Below are 18,923 nucleotides of genomic sequence, written 5' to 3'. Positions count from 1 at the left end.
AATAATAATACAACTTATACAGGCCTAGCTGACATCTATGACATACTACACAGAAAGCCCTTGGCTATGCATTTCGGGCAACTTAGGTTAATTTTATCCCCAGAATGCCACCCATACCAGTCGGCTAACACCCAGGTGTTAGCCGACTGGTATGGGTGAACAGGACCAGCAGGTACCTTATGGACACACGTCCAGTGTTTCTACCCTTATCGGGGTTCAAACCAAAAACACTCCATGTGTGAGCTGAGTGCGCAACCAACCGAGCTACGGGACACCCCTTATCAGTTACACATTATGCATATTACACTGTATTATACTCATTGTTTAAATTGTTCATTTTAAAACTGCCATAAACATACCCTGATGACCTAAAAGAAAGCTGTGTGTTCCTCCACCTCTTACTGACCTCTCCCTGGCCTACATATCATGTCTCCACCCAGTTCTCTGCTGCACAGTGCTAGGCTACGTACAACGAAAGCTTCATTTTTCATAGGGTATCTATGTACCTAGAGTTTAATTCCTATTTTTGGGGATTGAAGAATTCTTGATAAAATGAAGCAGTACTGAAAATAAAATAAACAAGTTTACCTCATACTTCTAACGGCGATATCCGTTCTCTATTAATTCCTTAAAATTGTAGGGAACGCAATATAACTTTGGCTAATATTATTAAAAATCACCTGCTTAATTAAATATCACATAAATGTTATATCCTTTGACTCTCTGTAAATTCTCATACTTTGGTTTTAACACTCAAATTCAACCACTCAATATGCAGCTCAATGAACCAATGTAATTTCAATGCAATTCATTTGTAATTGACCAAATCTTCAGGGAGCCGTCGGTCAAAAAATTGTAGCTTTTTGTTTACCGTCCGATTTCCTCCAGTTTTGGTGCACAAGACAAAGTGTTTTCACTCTTTGTTAAAAATATTTATCAAAAATATACCTCAAACAACAACTGAGAAAAGACTGAAAAAGGACTGATTTACTGAAAATGCCCTTGTGGCCAAATTTATTCCTATATGGGACGACGTAAGGTTGTTTGGACACTTGGTGCCGAGAGAACAATGTTAATACGACTTTCTAAAGCTATAATGTCCTCTAAATGTCTTATCTTTATTTCACAAAAAATAAAGTTTGTTAGTTCTTGGAATGTTGCAAAATATCTGCCCTTTACTCCCACATAAATCCCAAAATAATTGGAATATTTCCCAAAAAATAGCTCCAGTGATGGCCAAATTTGCAAGTACTGCTGCAACAACATGCAAGTAAACTATAGTGACATAAAAACTGACGGTGACGACAACGAAATGGACTAAATATGACAGAAGAGGGACCGGCATTCAAGTACCAGACCTGCTGCCAGACGTGAACCAGACACGAGACGTTTTCCACTACAATGAAATAACTGACCTCCATATCAACTGCACCAGTGTTTAACGGGAAGACAACATGGCAGAAAACCTGATCAACTAAATCTCCAAGGAAATGACAGGTCTGTAGGACTTTTTTCTTCAGTGCCAAACGAGGGAAAGAATTGAGCCTTTAAACATGGCTGACCGGCATCCAAACAGCAGCTACTGCCAGACGTACAACTAGCGAAGTGAAATTCTCATCTTTACTGACGTTCATCTGTTGACAGTAGCATCATATCTGTACCACCATCATATCACCTGTACCAGTGCTAACGAGAGGGAAACACAGGAGACATCGTCAAATCAACAGTACAAAACTCCAAGGTTATAGGACGGTTATCCCTCAGTGCCAGTCGTGGGAAAGAAGTGAATAAACAATAAAATGGTATAAAATACCGACAGGTTGTTTAGGTAAGACACATATGCAACAGTTAGGTATCTTTATTTCGAAACGTTTCGCCTACACAGTAGGCTTCTTCAGTCGAGTACAGCAAAGTTGATAGAAGCAGAAGAGACCTGAGAGGGACCTGACCTCTCAATGTCTACATTCTTACTCTACTAGTGACCTACGTCTCACCTCCTGGCGCTATATAAGGCTCCATCCTATCACTTCAACTCCATATTATTCCAGACAATGGAACAATACTCTTCTCCTGACCACCTCAAAACTTTAAGGGTGGACTGATTACATCGTCTTCAAGTCTCTTCTGCTTCTATCAACTTTGCTGTACTCGACTGAAGAAGCCTACTGTGTAGGCGAAACGTTTCGAAATAAAGATACCTAACTGTTGCATATGTGTCTTACCTAAACAACCTGTCGGTATTTTATACCATTTTATTGTTCACTCTGTCAGACACTGCAACACAAGGGTATCTTGGTACAGACTTGGAACCACTTCAACAACCTCTACTAGTGAGAATGGCTGGATTTGAGAGGGACCTGACCTCTCAATGTCTACATTCTTACTCTACTAGTGACCTACGTCTCACCTCCTGGCGCTATATAAGGCTCCATCCTATCACTTCAACTCCATATTATTCCAGACAATGGAACAATACCCTTCTCCAGACTGAGGGACTGACCACCTCAAAACTTTAAGGGTAATGGACTGATTACATCGTCTTCAAGTCTCTTCTGCTTCTATCAACTTTGCTGTACTCGACTGAAGAAGCCTACTGTGTAGGCGAAACGTTTCGAAATAAAGATACCTAACTGTTGCATATGTGTCTTACCTAAACAAGAAGTGAATAGTTAAATAGTCAAGGTTAATGTTTGTTTTAGTAGCTGACCTATATTCAGCTGACTAGTATACAGGGAGAGAATCATAGCAGAAAAAGCCAAATATATCTATAAACTCAAGGAAAGTCAGGTTGTAGGTGGCGTTACTCCCCTCAGTGTTTTAAAAATGGCTGAGACAGCAGAACAGGTCAGGAGACAACAACACCACACAACCCCCGATAAATGGAATTGAGGGGGATTTGGAAGGATAAAACCATTGATTAAACCTTTCTGGTCTACCAGAATGGAAAGGAGTTAGAAGTTAATTGGTGAAGCCAGACTGTGAAGTGAGGTGGGTAGGGGAGTGTGTAATAAGGGGTGAACTATAAGGGGTTTGTGAAGTTAAGGGAAAAGTGAGCAGTGAAGAGGGTTTTGAAGAGGAAATTTTACTAGTAATTCAGTGTGATTGCTAAAGCAGATACTAAGTGTACTAGGGACTGGAAAAGAGAAATAAATATTATTGTATATGAGTAAAAGAGCGAAGAGTGAAAATGGCAGGCATTAGGGGGGTACAGGCTGCCATAATTATATTTATCTTTCTTCTTCAATTCCATGAAGAAAGAAATCAGTCATGGGGGCTGGAAAAGGTGAATGGAGTAACAGCACCCTGGACAGTAAAAGCCCAACAGTTGCCATCCTACCAGAAAAGTAAACCTCACTATCGCCGCAAGGTATGGCAACACCGCATACCCAAACAAAAACAGTGGCACACAGCTCTTATTGTAGCGCTCTTAAGTGGTGATATCCAAATTAATCCAGGACCTCAAACTATTGTGCAGAGGCAAAACAGACAGATAAATGACGGCGATAATGACAGTCTAGTAGCTAGGGATGATAACCTTAACTCCATATGTAATGCATACATAGGTCAATGTGAGACAATACAGCCATTATTATCTCAAACACTAACAAACAGGTGCATACACTGTACTAAAGTACGCATGAAAAACAGAAAAGGCACCTTATGTAAAATGTGTAAGGGGTGGGTGCATGATGGATGTATGTACAATTATAGCAACGGTGCCAGAATTCATTTTGTGTGTAACAAATGCACTTTGGCACAGTTACCCTTTAGCAGTGATGACATTGATTTACCTAATTTTAATACAAATGACCCATTGCCATATATTGATGATTATGATTGTTTTATGAAAACAGGCCTTCACTTTATTCATGTCAATGCAAGATCACTTCTTCCTAAATTGGCAGAGATTAGGATTCTAGCTAACAAAATTAGGGCGGCAGTTATAACCACCTCTGAATCTTGGTTGGATGATACGGTGACTGACGACGAGGTCAAAATAGAAGGTTACAATATAAAACGCTTAGATAGGAACAGAAAGGGTGGTGGAGTATGTGCCTACATTAGAAATGACTTAGCTTACAACCCAAGACCTGATTTAAATAACAATAAACTGGAGATTCTATGGTTTGAAGTGCTGCTTCCCAAGACCAAACCCATCTTAGTAGGAACTAGTTACCGCCCTCCTACCCAGGACCAGTTCTTAGAAGACTTTTCCAGAGTCTTGTCCGGAGTTGAAAACAATTGCGAGACAATAATACTGGGCGACTTCAATATCTGTTTTCAGCAGCAAAATAACGGGCTATGCAAAAGGTATAAGCAAATTCTAGGATTAAATAGCTACACCCAACTAATTAATACACCAACCCGGATCACACAGTTCTCAGCCACCCTAATTGACCACATACTTTGTAACCGCGCTGAGAACATTAGTCAGTCAGGCGTCATTACCACAGGTCTTAGTGATCATTTCATCATTTACTGCACCAGGAAAATCACTAGGGATAGGACAGGCCTACACAGGACAATAAAAATGAGGTCAACTAGAAACTACAGTAGATAAATACTGGTAAATAGGCTACACAATTGTGACTGGACAGAGATAACAAGTTGCACGGACGTAAAGGATGCCTGGGAAAAATTCAAAACAATGTTCACTACCATTCTTGATAATATTGCACCAGTTAAAGAGGTTAGGATTAAACGAAGAACTGAACCCTGGATGACTACTGAGATATTAGATAATATGAAATTCAGAGACCAGCTGCTAAAAAGATTTAAAGCAAACAGACAGGATATTGCAGCACTAAATGAATTCCAAAGGGTGAGGAACAGAGTACAGAGGCTTATAAAAGGAGCAAAGGCAAAGCACTATTGCTCAAAAATTGAAGAGTATAAGCATAACCCCAGAAAGCTCTGGCAACAACTAAAACAGTTGGGGTATAGCCATAAGCCAGTAGATAGGTCTAACATAGTACTCACTATCGATAATGAGGTATGCCACGAAACATCTAAGGTGGCAAATTGCTTTAATTCCTACTACACATCTGTTGCATCAACACTAGTAAGTAAACTACCAGCTGCATCAAATACCTTTAACACAGACTCTGATAAGTTTCAAACATACTATACCAATAAAAGGGTAACCCCAAACAGTTGTCAACTAGTAAGTGTATCTCATGACTTCATTCAAAAAGAACTAAGCAGGTTAAACCCAACTAAGAGCACAGGCCCTGATAACATCCCGTCTAAGTTCCTAAAAGATGGTGCTTCTGAACTGTCAATCCCTATTGCTCACATAATAAATCTATCAATAACCACTAATACCGTACCGGAGGGGTTCAAGGAGGCCAGAGTTACTCCTATCTTCAAGAAAAATAATAGGTCTGATGTAAGCAACTATAGACCTGTTAGTATACTCAGTATAATATCTAAAATTCTGGAGAGGGCGGTGTATTCTCAAGTAGTTAAGTACCTTAATGACAACAGCATTCTCCATAGCTATCAATCGGGCTTTAGAAGATCCTACTCAACCGATACCTCCCTTATTAATCTGATGGATTACCTGAGAACTGAAATGTCAAAAGGGAACCTCATAGGTATGGTAACCTTAGACCTGCAAAAGGCCTTCGATACTGTCAACCACAATATATTATGTAAGAAACTTCAAGCTATCGGTATAGGTTCTGTAGACTGGTTTAAGTCCTACCTTAGCAACAGGAGACAAATAGTCAAAATCAACAAAACGGAATCAGAACCCCTGCCGATAACATGTGGAGTTCCCCAAGGTAGTATTCTGGGTCCCTTATTATTCTTATGTTATGTCAATGATATGCCTATCAGTGTCAAGTGCAAACTCCTACTGTATGCAGATGACAGTGCTCTGTTAGTGACAGGTAAAGACCCACAAGATATTGCTAATGTTTTAACACTGGAACTGGAGTCCTGCAGCAAATGGTTAGTAGACAACAAACTATCATTACACCTAGGGAAAACTGAAGCCATTCTCTTTGGAACGAAACATAAACTGAGAAGGGTAAATAATTTTAATGTTCAGTGTAATGGGGAGTCCATCACTTTGGTTTCATCAGTAAAATATCTGGGAATCCCCTTTGACCCATGCATGTCAGGAGAATTGATAGGGAACAGTGTAGTAAAGAAAGCGAATGCCAGACTGAAGTTCCTGTATAGACAAGCACAGTGTCTACCTACTGAGGCTCGCAGGACCCTATGTCTAGCCCTTATACAATGCCATATGGATTACGCTTGCTCTTCATGGTACTCTGCCTTGACAAAAAAAACTGAAAGATAGACTGCAAATCACCCAGAACAAAATCGTAAGATTCATCCTGGGGCTGGGACCAAGAGAACATGTAGGCCAGGATGAATTACAGCAGTTGGATATGCTGAATGTTGAAGACAGAGTAAAACAACTGAAGCTAAATCATGTTTATAAAATTGCTCACGAACAGTGTCCAGAATATCTTGCTGTCAATTTTGTCAAGGTTGGGAACCAAAGCAATCATAGTACTAGGGGGAGAGAGCACAACTTTGTAGTACCCACAGTCAGTGGCCAGGCGTCAAACACCTTTTATTGTACAGCAATAAAGGAATGGAACAGACTACCCGCACATGTCAAAGCCAGTCATAGCATGAACCAGTTCAAGAAGACTGCCAAAAAGTGTCTGATGAATGAAACTACAGAAAGGGAGGGGAATGATTTTCTATTTTTTAGCTAAAATACTTGTAAATTTTACCTTATTCCTAGTAATGACCCTCGTATTGTAGATAGTCTTAATGACCCTCGTGTAGTAGATGGTCTTTTTAGTATGATAATAAGATGTTATCTTCATTGTAGAATAATAAGAAAATATTATAACCTTTATATTATAATAATAAGTTAAAAGGACCCCAATGGAAATAAGTCACTCTGTCTGACTTTTTTGGGTTATCCTAGGTTCTCTACACATATGCTGCTATGTATGATAATTCTATGTAACTGTATTTGTGTATACCTGAATAAATTTACTTACTTACTTACTTACTTAGTAAATAGAGAAATCATTATTTTACAATTTGTGTGAATATTATTCCATTTAATTAAGTAATAAAGGAAGAATTATGGAATATAGGTGAATAAGTTACTTCCGAGATATTGGCCTGGAACGCCGGCCGGCCCGCCGTCTCGAAAAAAAAAATTCGCGAGAATCGAGTTTGTTTGGGTGTATTTCTTAGTAAACTGATGTTCTAGTGCAGTTATCCGCTTCAAAACACCGTTTTCTCTTACTCAGAGACCAAAGAATACGACATGAGAGGATTGACACATACATATCGAAATATTCCCGATGGTCTTTCGCCATATTATGGCTTATTTTATTCAGTCTAGAGTATATAACATGTTTGTATGTTATTTATAGTGTTTATTATATCATATTAGATCAATTCTGATAGATAAATAAGCCGTAGAGTTGATATGTAAGCTGATATAAGCGTAATAATGAAGTGATTTCTCCTGGCACTCTCTGGAGCGGGAGTACTGCCGAGCATTCCCAGATGGTGCCTGGTTGGCTCTAAGTCTACGAATAAGCTCCGCCTACTGTTTTATGATGCCAAATAGTCAGTTATTATATTAGAAAGAAAAATGCAAGAAAAATAGATAAAAAATGAGTGAAAAATTCCAAAAAATATATAGGCTGTGAGCAGACTCGCTACCCACATCGCCGTCACCATACCTGATATAAATGATTATAATTTCTTGTAGAAACCTCGTATAACATTCATTCTGGTACCATTATGTTGCCAAAGAGTTAAGCTATTTTTCGGTATATATAACTCAATTTCCATTACTTTATAGGGCAAGATAACACCTCACGGTCAGCATCCGACAACTCACCTGTCCCTTATATGATGAGAGTGAGATGGTCAAAGACTTGTCAAATATAGCTTATATTCTTCCCAAATTTCATTCCACTAACTTTTCCAAAATAGCTTAAATTCTTGCCAAATTTTATTAATCATAAACGAATCTAATTTGTATAATCCTAAACCAATATTCGTTTTAAATTCAAAACTATTTTTGATGAAGCTTGATTCTATTATATTTCTCTCAACCATGGACCTTACTGATACAACTTTCTTGACCTTTTGAAAATTAATTGGATAGTTAAAATCTCTCACATAAATAAACAGAGCATTAGACTCTTGTCCAGTTTTAATGCAATATTTAAGTTGTTGTAATATTAGTTCAAGGCTTCCCGGTTTGACCAAACTTACCCAATTTTTTTCATGAAGCTCGTGAATTTTATCAAAAACACTTTCAGCAGCTTCCACTTTTCAAGGAAGGTCCCTTGATGCTGACGAGGGGCTCTTGATGCTGATGAGGGATTCTTGATACTGGTGAGGGGCTCTTGATGCTGTCGAGGGGCTCTTGATGCTGTCGAGGGGCTGTTGATGCTGATGAGGGATTCTTGATACTGGTGAGGGGCTCTTGATGCTGTCGAGGGGCTCTTGATGCTGTCGAGGGGCTGTTGATGCTGGCGAGGGGCTCTTGATGCTGGCGAGGGGCTCTTGATGCTGGCGAGTGGCTCTTGAGCTTTAAGGAATTGCACCTGTGCTGCAGTTCTTTGAATCGAGTCTGAATGCCTTCCATTCTTCGAATTTAGCGCTCCCAATGAACGTAGTATTATTATTATTATAATCAAGGGGAAGCGCTAAACCCGTAGGATTATACAGCGCCTGGGGGGGATGTAGAAGGCATTCAGGCTTAATTCGGGGAACTGGAGCACAGATCCAATTCCCTAAATCAAGAGCCTCTCACCAACATCAAGGAACCTTCCGTGAGGGGAATGAACGTAGTAACTCCCATCGTTTGACGTAAAATTTAACAGGTATCCCATCAATCCCCGGGGCTTCCCCAGCAGCCAGTGCTGACATCGCTCTTATTTATTCAACGCTTTGACTTGCGTATTCTGCCCTAATCTCTAAAACTCCCATGTTTAACAGATTTCATGAATTATTTGAAACTGATTTGATGAATACTGATTCACTATCTGTCCAAGTGTTCTTCCACAATATTTCTGTCACCTGCCTTCTAATATCAGCAACACCTCGAGTATGCAGCACTGGACGAAAGCAGTTATTATTAAGCAGAAGTTATTAAGCAATCTGACATATCAGATCATTCATCAGAGCTTTTTAATAAAGCTTAATACAGCTAGACACACTAACCTTATCAAGCCAATAGAATAAAATAGAAAAAAAATGAAGCCAAGAAGCACAATATAAAAATGAATATTCTCATACTATATTAAAACAATCACGGTTAATTAAAAAATAAATCACTAATATTAAAAACTACCCATAATTTTAACGTACAATGAACCATCTCATTATTTGTTGTTTAATCATATATCACTAATTTCACATATATACAAATGGATGGGAGTATAATGAAGATCTAAGATTTATTATGCATATAAATGTAAATTGATTTATTCAATGCAATGCAACTTAATAAAAGTATCTTCAATGCCGAATATAAAATCAGAACTTAAGTCTTCTAAATATGTTCATGTATATACACATATATTATATTTTACTGATTGTTAAGCTGGGTATAGTAACCATGGTCTTTGAGCCACTGAACGATGACCATGAAGTTGTTGTTCATCCAGGAAATATTGTTGGCAGTTCTCTCAATGGCTTGATCAACAGCTCGTTGTGCTGCTCTCAGTTTTCCGGAGTACTTTTCTTTGAACAAATTCAGCTAGAAAAAAAATAATATCATCACTACACGTTATACACAAGTCGTTTACTATATCAAACATTTAACTGAAACCACTATAGTTTCTCCATTCTTATATTGTCTGTTACTCCGATCAAAATATTTCGGCCATTTTTTTTAACCCTCCTGCAGTCTCCCACCGAGGTAGGGTGACCCGATAAACAAAACACTTTATCACTCATTCAATCACTATCTTGCCAGAAGGGCCCTCTAAACCGGAACATCCTCATCCCCTCTTTGTGCAGGACTCAATATCAGGCTAACCGGTTTCCCAGAATCCCTTCATAAATGTTACCCTGCTCATCTCAACACGTCAAAATATTATAAAAAAAAAACACTTGCCTCCACTTAATTCTATCACGCTCACACAAGATTGGTGGATGTCGAAGTCCCTAGCACTCAAAACCTCCTTTACCCTCTCCCTCCAACCTTTCCAAAAATGACACTTATCCCTCCTTCCCTCCACTACAGAGCTGTACGCCCACCTAGACATCTTTTTTTCTCCTAACACTCTAAATGTCCAATCCATCTCAATCCCTCCTCAGCCCTCTGAAACATATTTTTGTTAACTCCACACCTCCTAATATCCAAACTCCGATTATTCACAACAGTGCTCTCAAACATGACATCTCTACTGCCTACAGCCTTCTCGCTACAACATTCAAAACTCATGCTTCACACCTATATAACAGTGATGATGTCCCTATACTCTGGAACATTTCCCTTTTTGCCTCCAGTGATAGAGTTTTTTTTTTCCACAGAAGCCTCAATGCACTCTCCACCTTTGTAATGTCTCTCCCTAACATTTTATCGTGTTACAAAACCTTTTCTGTTTATGTTTACTAATTCAAAAATGCCTTCATGGACCGGTCTTATATTCCAGATAACAATCGGGTCCACATGAGACCGTCCCATGTACACATTGAGGTTTATAAACAGTGATTTTTGTGCCAAGAAGGCAATGAAGTTGTGAGCTAATGACGAGTTGTTAGTGTTAAAGAGAGACAATAGAATAAGTCAAAGTTGTGACTTAACTGGTGTTCTTAAATGCTAACTTTAGTGATTAATCTACTGCGTAATGAACACTGTAAATGTGATTAAATTTGTACTATAATTTTATATGGCATTCTCCTTTCTCCAAAACAGATGTCACGGTTTTTTAAAGATTTTCTCTCAAATTATCCTTACACGCACACACGTGTACGCACGCGCTGTAAGTAGCAATAATATAAATAAACAAAATGCTTTAGTGTGAACCCTGAAGACCTGTTGAAAAAAATATTAAATAAATGATAGCCATTAAAATGGTATATTATTAATCCTCAAATTGTATCACTGTTATTGTGAATAAATGCATAACTTCACTAGCTTCATTGTATTTTTTTATAATTTCTACATTAAAGACTACATGGACTTCAGCCATTGCATTCCATTATAAAATCTCCATATTTTGGACTAGGACGAAGAAAATGCGATTAAGAAGTTGCAAGGTGTAAAGGAAGGGAAGATTCATCCGGCTGATGACTCGGTACTACTTCTTGGAGCATCCCACCAAAATGGTGCCTCCAGCAAAACCACATTGTATGAAGTCTCACATCTCGGGAGAAGATTGTGCTAGTGGAATTAGTCATCTTAGACTTTCCAGAATGTGTGTGAGATTATCTTACGTAACTGTAATAATACGATTTTAAGCAATTCGCGGATTAGAACCCATGGCAAGTCAGTTCTAATACTAGCAGTCTAGCGCCCTAATTATTAAGCTATGCTGACCAATATGGTAAAGTGGTTAGAACACTGACCTGATAGTTTCAGGACTAACTTGTTTTGAAAATCTGAGCGACAGCTGCTCGTTTCTGGCGCAATGCTCCTTGTAATTTAATCATCTTACTTCTCACAATAAGTAGATTGGTATGTTGACTCACCTCCTTCAGTTCCAGGTCTGTGTTTAAGGACTCAGTAACTGACTCAACCAGTGCAGTGATGGTAAATAGCCCGGACACATAGCTGAAAATTAATGAATCCATGTTATGGCAAAGTGAGTTTTATTCTTTTAAGTTCTCCATTACAAAAACAGCAAGATGTGTGTCATATTTTGAAAAATACATACACGACCTAACAGAAAAATAAAATAGCTTTTCATACTCACTAGTCAATAATTTTCTCCCAATTCTCTCTAATATAGTTCCAGGCAATGTAGTGTCCTACACTGTTCCTGGCTACACCCTGGAACGCTGTTCCTGCATCCTGTTTCCTAATACCGCTGCCGTCTGTAAAAGCCATTTCGAGATACCTGTGGAAAAATTTTAGCTCCTCACCTGAACCGCACAGTAATTAATGCTCAATATTTTTATTGTTATGTTGATCAAATTTCATTTTTCTTAACTGATGTATATATGAATATCGAATTTAAGTATCTACGACAAGATAGTGTACATGCTAATTGATAATTAAAATTAAAACATCTGTATTTTAAAACACTGACGGTAGATTTTTAAAGAGTATTAGACATTTCACTTCAATTATTGAAAAAAAAACTAATAAGTTAAACTAACCTAGATAGGATCCAGACCTTCTTGGTACATCCCAGAGCATACAGTAGTGTTGTTTTCTCAGAGCCAACGTTGGAGGCGAGGTACTGGTTCCAGCCAAAGTTCCACTCCTCCTCACCACCAGCAGCAATAGCGGTGCAGTACACTGTGCTCTTCAGGTTGGGCGACACGATGCTGTGTATACGATTAAGAACTGTTTGTTGTTATCCACATAGAATGTATTCAAGCTTTCAATGGCAATCTCAGGATAAAATGCGATGTTCTTTTAACGCTATCAGAATTTGTTTACAAAAATTACCTGCGGTCAATTGCGTTCTGCATCCACTTTCGGTAGAGGGAAACAGAGTTGTTGACACAATCCTGGTACTCTAGGCTGCAGGCCCACGTCAGTGCCTTGACTCGCTTGAACTGTTCCAGATGAGGGTCATTTATGTTGTTTTGGAAGCCGACAGACTCGTACAGAGGAATCAGGAGGGTGAGCAAGTAGTTCTGTTCTCCCGAGTGGTAAAGATAAGAAGTACTTAAAACATGGACTTAGATACTCACATACAAATGCTGTCAGAAAATTATTATACCAAATATATGTATGAATATGCTTCTACCTGAGACTGAAACATATACTGAAAGATAAATACTTACATAAGCCTTTTATATTTTCCTGTATGTGGTGTACTACGTCACGTTCCAAAATTTATGGATCAGAATGGTCACACAGCATTTCACAGCTCGATAATTCTACAAGAATTTAATTCCTCCACAACTCCAAAAAAATCCTAGCTTATTACATCGAGATTACTGTCAACAGTATGGAGCAAAGGGGTCATGGCTGATGCTGGAAGTGTGAAGTGGGTACACAAATAACAAACAACTTATATCTATCTTCTCATTAATTTTAATTAAAGTAATGACTACCTTAAGAGCTCCATAGTTTCCTGAGCGGGTAAACATTCTCTTGATGTAGTTGAGGTTGGACAATGCAGACTCCCATGGAACGTACTCTTCCTCGTTTTTCAAGTAGGTATTGACACCCATTGTTATATTATAGGATAACTGACCTGGTAGAGGATAAAATTTGGAATGTTACTTGCAGTGCCATCTTTTCTAACAAATACAAAACAGCTAAATTTTCTTGTACAGATGCTCGCAAAAATAAATTATAGACAAATTATTAATAAAACTGAAAAAGTACCTTTGATATTAAAAAACATCAAAATACAGGGCATAGCAATAATCAGCAAAATAATATATATTACTTGAAGCTGTTCATAACAGTGACTTCACCAAAAGACCTTCAGCAAAAAGCACATTCCCTCACATTAAAACAAAAAGTCGTACCAGCTTGTGCGAGGTCCATGGCGTCGTCGATGATCTGAGCACGGTTTATCACATGGATAACTTTGTGGTCGTTGTTCAGTTGCTGAATGAGCAAGTTCCAGTTGTCGTCGTCATAGTTCACTCTATAATAACCTGTCTCCTGTACGTTGAAGATGACCCACTGGTCCTTCTCAGGCAGTGAAGAGACTGTTATCTTTGCCTCAGAATCCTTCATCCATACTTGTGTTTGAGTGTTGTTGAAATTAGGGTTATCTTGACTCGTGTATGTTAGTGGAACCCACCACTTGTAGTCATGGGTGTCTGACGAGTTCTCGTTCTTTACCAATAAAAATCGTTCCTGCAATAGTATGAAACTTATTTATGTTTTACAGTCTGGCATTCTACCATAGTATAAGAGTTTTTCTCTTGAACAACAAAACATTGGTAAATTATCAACCTGAGTGAGGGTTGCCGAGGTGCCGTCTGAGCTCCTCACAACCTTGATGACAGGGTAACCCATCTGCAGCGTCCAGGTGTCCATGACTTCCTTGACTGTCATGTCTGGCGGGAGTTTGTTGTATTCATGAGCAACTTTAGTCAGGTAATGCCACAGGTCGTCTTGCTTAGCACTTTTATATTTCCTGAAATATTTATGCTATATTTCTAAAATGCTGAATAAAAAAAATATATAAACTCTCTTTGGAAAATATTTCGGAGATAAAAGATGCATTATGTGCACTGTACATATATATATTATAGATTTAGGTAAGTTTCACTGAGTAATTATATTTTTTGAATGTTATATTAAATAGCAAGATGATTGACAAGCATTTGTAGATTCAGGCTAGCTTGCGAGGTACGTAAATTATGTGTAGGGAAGACGTGTTACTTTATATCGTCCATCTCCGCTTTTAGTAGCCACTCAACCTTTATATTAAGGTATATATCTCCGTTATAGGTCACTGATTACACTGAGTCTTCTCTCTTTATATTTTTCTAACCTTACTACTCAAGAATACTGAATTATGTTTAATGTTTCATATATTTGTGTATGTTCTTTATATTCAATGAATGTTATAAGTCATGTAGCTGCAAGTTTTGTTGTGATTTGAAACAGTGTGGTGAGTGTGACACTGTACGTGACTTTCTCACACCTACAAGATGACTTTCTCCTTGGTCTTTGCGTTTCATAAAAGCGCACATTTAACTAATTTATTCATAAATTACGGTAACTTCTGTGAGTGAAATATACAAACAATTTGCCAACATGACCACTGCAAACTTCTAGAATTAAATACAGTCACTAACAACTGACGAATTTTAAGAATGGACACTCGTCCGGCCCATGGCATCAGTCTCTCACTGGGTCAGACAACCTGTAAACTATAAACACCTGATCTAAGCCTCTGTTCTATACCTTAGTGACTGCAGTAAGGACAGTCTCCTAGGATGCTTCTTAATACAATACTCAATCCTAAAAAAGAATAGTATTTTTAGCCCCTTGTTAGAGAATGACTACTAAAAATAACTTATTACTAAACCTTATTTCTAAATTCCATGCCTAAGTTATTAACCGCACTTTATCCTCACGTATACAATAGGAGAGATGCCCACTGCCATGCAGTGTATCAGTCACAAATTTGTTACTATATCTGTCTTGAATATGCGATTGCTGATTTACGTTTGTAACTGACAGTACATGAAATTTAAAAAGATCAAGCATCTGAAACTCTTTACTGCAAGAATAACCGAGGATATGCACGGATTTACTGAATAAATATAGAAATATTTTCCATTAATAATTTATCAGTGGTAAAGAAAACAACAGATATATGTGCACCGAGAGTTGCATGTCTCATTGCACATACAATGAAAATTTACCTAAATAGCCGTTTCAATTAGTAAAGTATTCTTGACAGGTTTAGAAAATGTGATTTTCATATTTCATGATTCTCCAACCAAGGAAAATTTAATGACCTTCGGCAGTGCCTACAGATGACTATGGTTTAGTAAAATACGTTATGCACAAAAATGTTTACATACTTACAGACCGTTGAGATAATTAGAGAGGCCCCTCCCTAACGCTTCCTCCGTCAGGAAGTAGTTCATCATGCGAATAAGAGATGATCCTGTGTGAGGGACATTGTTTACTATTCTCAGAAGCTAAACACATCACACACGAGATTAAAATGTTCAGAGTTTAGATATTTCATTCGGCAGTCATGTTCTTAGTCTCTTGGTTACATATTAATCAGTAACATAAAGCTTTTTAGTGGTTCAGGCAAGAGATTGGCTCAAGTGCGGAATAACATTAAAATCCCATAAAAACTTCCTATCAGTCTACGCTTCAAGCAAAAACTGAAGCCAAACGAATTCCTATTTAGAATAAATTTCTTGCATCTTCATAGCTGGAATATGGGTAAAAATTCGAGTGACGATTGACCAGAGCCAAAAAAAAAAAAAAATGCGGTAGTGCTAAACTACAGCTAATGTGGTAATACAAAATATGTTGATAATCTGAAAGAAATGTCTCCTTTAATAATTTAATAAATTAATTTCATCTTAGTGTGTACCACACAAGTTACTTTTTGCTATGAGTACAACGCACCCATGCCAAGGTACAACGACTACTTGTGTATGAGCGACTTCTTTGGTACAAGCCATAAATGTAATCAACGAATAAGCCAAAACTTCAGTTTACCCATATTTAACACTTGTTGCTTTGCTTTCTTTTATTACAGCTGTCTGTCATTATTACTTACTCCCTTCCATTCAGTAATTTTTCATTATTAATATTTATTAAATATATTCCCATTTCAATTTTCTTTTCTTGTAATGTATTATTTTGCGCTTAATTAAGATCATTAATTTGTTAGACCAATTTGTAAGTTGTCTTTGAGTCTCTGTTACCCTGTGTTTAACTTTTCTCCATATTTGTGTGTGCAAAAGTCATGGAATATTCAACCTGAAAATATGACAGTTGTTATCAAAATAATTTAAAGTAAATTAATAATGCCAATAATATTTGAATACTTTTCGTTGTCTATTAGCCACAATAGAACACTCGATACTTGTTTCTCTGTCTAAATACTGATGGAAGTGCCTCAGTATAGGGCAAAAACATACCAGTAATGAATAAATTAAATTTGATTCTGATTGGTAGAATAGTTGGAATGTGGTGAAGAGTTGCCATAAGATAAGATTTTTTTGGGATTTTAACCCCGGAGGGTTAGCCACCCAGGATAACCAAGACTGTCTAACTTATTTCCATTGGGGTCCTCAATTTTGTCCCCCAGGATTCGACCCACACCAGTCGACTAACACCCAAGTACCTATTTGCTACTAGGTGAACAGGATAACAGGTGTAAGGAAACGCGTCGAAATGTTTCCATCCGCCGGGAATCCAACCCGGGCCCTCCGTGTGTGAAGCGGAGCTTTAGCCACCAGGCCACCGGGTCGTATAGTCCAATAATACTCTGAAGTGTACATCAGGTCAACTTTATAGATCTGATCTATTTTCAAATAAAACTTAAGTGAAAAGGGGAGCAATTACAGATTGAAAAATGTGAATTATAAACAATGTATTTTGACAATAAATATTCAAAAAAATGACGCTCGCGCCCTCCGCCAGACTTCAAAAGGGAAATTTTTGAGGTAATTACGGTAACTCACATTCTACATTCCATCACAATAATAATTACCAAAAACATTAAGGAGATGGTTTAAAGCGACACAGCGAAGATACCAGTATCCATCCACCGGAGAGGACGCTACTAGGGACTCTATCAGCGACTTCTCTCAAGGGAGGTTCCTTGATGCTGGTGAGGGGCTCTTGATCTAGGGAATTGGATCTGTGCTCCAGTTCCCTGAATTGAGTCTGAATATCTTACACCCCCACCCCACAAGCGCTGTATAATCTTACGGGTTTAGCGCTCCCCCATTATTATAATTATAATCCATCAGAGACTTTGTACCCAACTGCTACTTAACAACTTTGATAAAGTAACCATCCGTGTCTGTGAAAACCTAATTTATCAGCGTGTTTATTATTTTCTTCCTTGGAATAAGTACTATGTATTAGCAAACTATCTGCTCCACTACATATAACTAAAATATAATGATGAACAATTTAGGTATATGATAACTACATGACATTACCTTCAAGAATTGTGGAATATTAATAACTTACAATTTAAAATAAAAGTGAAAAAATACAGAAATTTTTTAGGTAAGCTAACAAATTCTAGCTAATTTCCAAACAAATTTCCTTATTTTATCATGCAATTTTTTCAGATTCCAAATACATGAATGTTAATTATTCTTCACCTAAAAAACTTTGCGGCATAAAATAAGATATTCGGGGAAAGTTCTATGTCAACAATTTATGGACTCTGCTCAAGTTTTTTTATCATTATATTACAGAGGAAACTATGCATTCTATTTTGCCTGCTAATCCTATGTGTGGCTTCTATAATTCATGCAATGCACTTTATTTTAAAGGAAAGAAAACGTGAGACAGGTGTTCTGCTTTAACAACTAATTGAAAATAACTTATTAATCCATGCAGACTTTATGTTAGCGTTCTATGACCATGAATGACAATATTAGTAATTTAGTAATATTAAATACATAACAATCCTCTACAGCTTCTATCAGCGAATATTTATATTTTGCAACATAATCCACAACGAACAGTTCATTTGTGTCAAAGACGACCTGTCCCACTAATGACCTCTGAGTCACGTTACTTATAAAGGACAAAAAAAAGGCACAATACCGTGACTGGAACAATACACAAATAACCCGCACATAGGAGAGAGGAGCTTACGACGACGTTTCGGTCCGACTTGCACCTAAGTCGGACCGAAACGTCGTGGTAAGCTCCTCCTCTCCTATGTGCGGGTTATGTGTGTCACGTTACTTATGTATTGCCATTCATAAACACTGTTTAGGTCTTCCCACTGTTTGCTTCCAAAAACTATAAAGTTATACTAGTATGCATCAATCATTAACAAGTGCCTTTATTTGTGAGAATTATTATAATTAAAAGAAGCGCTAAACTGCAAGGGTTATACAGAGCAGCAGGGCAGGGAAGGATGCAGGAGAAATGGGTGGCAAGAAGGAGAGGGATGATTATTAGGGTATGGAGTTCATCGGAGCTGTGGATAGTGCAGGGGGTAGAGGGTAGCAAGAAATTATGTTAGAAAGGACGGAGGAGAGTGCTAGAGGCATCATCATCAGAGTTTGTGTAGTAAATCAGTCGCTGTTAAAAAGTCAAG

General features: G+C 37.8%; 1 protein-coding gene across 1 annotated transcript in view; it reads right to left on the bottom strand.

Moving 5' to 3' along the window:
- LOC138854198 (uncharacterized) overlaps positions 1-18,923 on the bottom strand; it is a 141,953-nt gene that overhangs the window by 97,731 nt on the left and 25,299 nt on the right. Inside the window, exons 9-18 of the mRNA XM_070095991.1 lie at positions 15,692-15,773; positions 14,102-14,285; positions 13,666-14,002; positions 13,243-13,385; positions 12,629-12,819; positions 12,334-12,504; positions 11,928-12,071; positions 11,704-11,785; positions 9,596-9,763; positions 8,357-8,590 (exon numbers count right to left, since the gene is read on the bottom strand). Of these exons, the coding sequence (XP_069952092.1) occupies positions 8,357-8,590; positions 9,596-9,763; positions 11,704-11,785; positions 11,928-12,071; positions 12,334-12,504; positions 12,629-12,819; positions 13,243-13,385; positions 13,666-14,002; positions 14,102-14,285; positions 15,692-15,773 (1,736 nt within the window). The remainder of the gene's footprint in view (positions 1-8,356; positions 8,591-9,595; positions 9,764-11,703; positions 11,786-11,927; positions 12,072-12,333; positions 12,505-12,628; positions 12,820-13,242; positions 13,386-13,665; positions 14,003-14,101; positions 14,286-15,691; positions 15,774-18,923) is intronic.

This window comes from Cherax quadricarinatus, chromosome 52 (genome assembly GCF_038502225.1).
Source record: "Cherax quadricarinatus isolate ZL_2023a chromosome 52, ASM3850222v1, whole genome shotgun sequence".
Taxonomy (NCBI): Eukaryota; Metazoa; Arthropoda; class Malacostraca; order Decapoda; family Parastacidae; genus Cherax; species Cherax quadricarinatus.
Note: the sequence above shows the minus strand (reverse complement) of the source record. Positions and strands in the feature narration are given on the sequence as shown.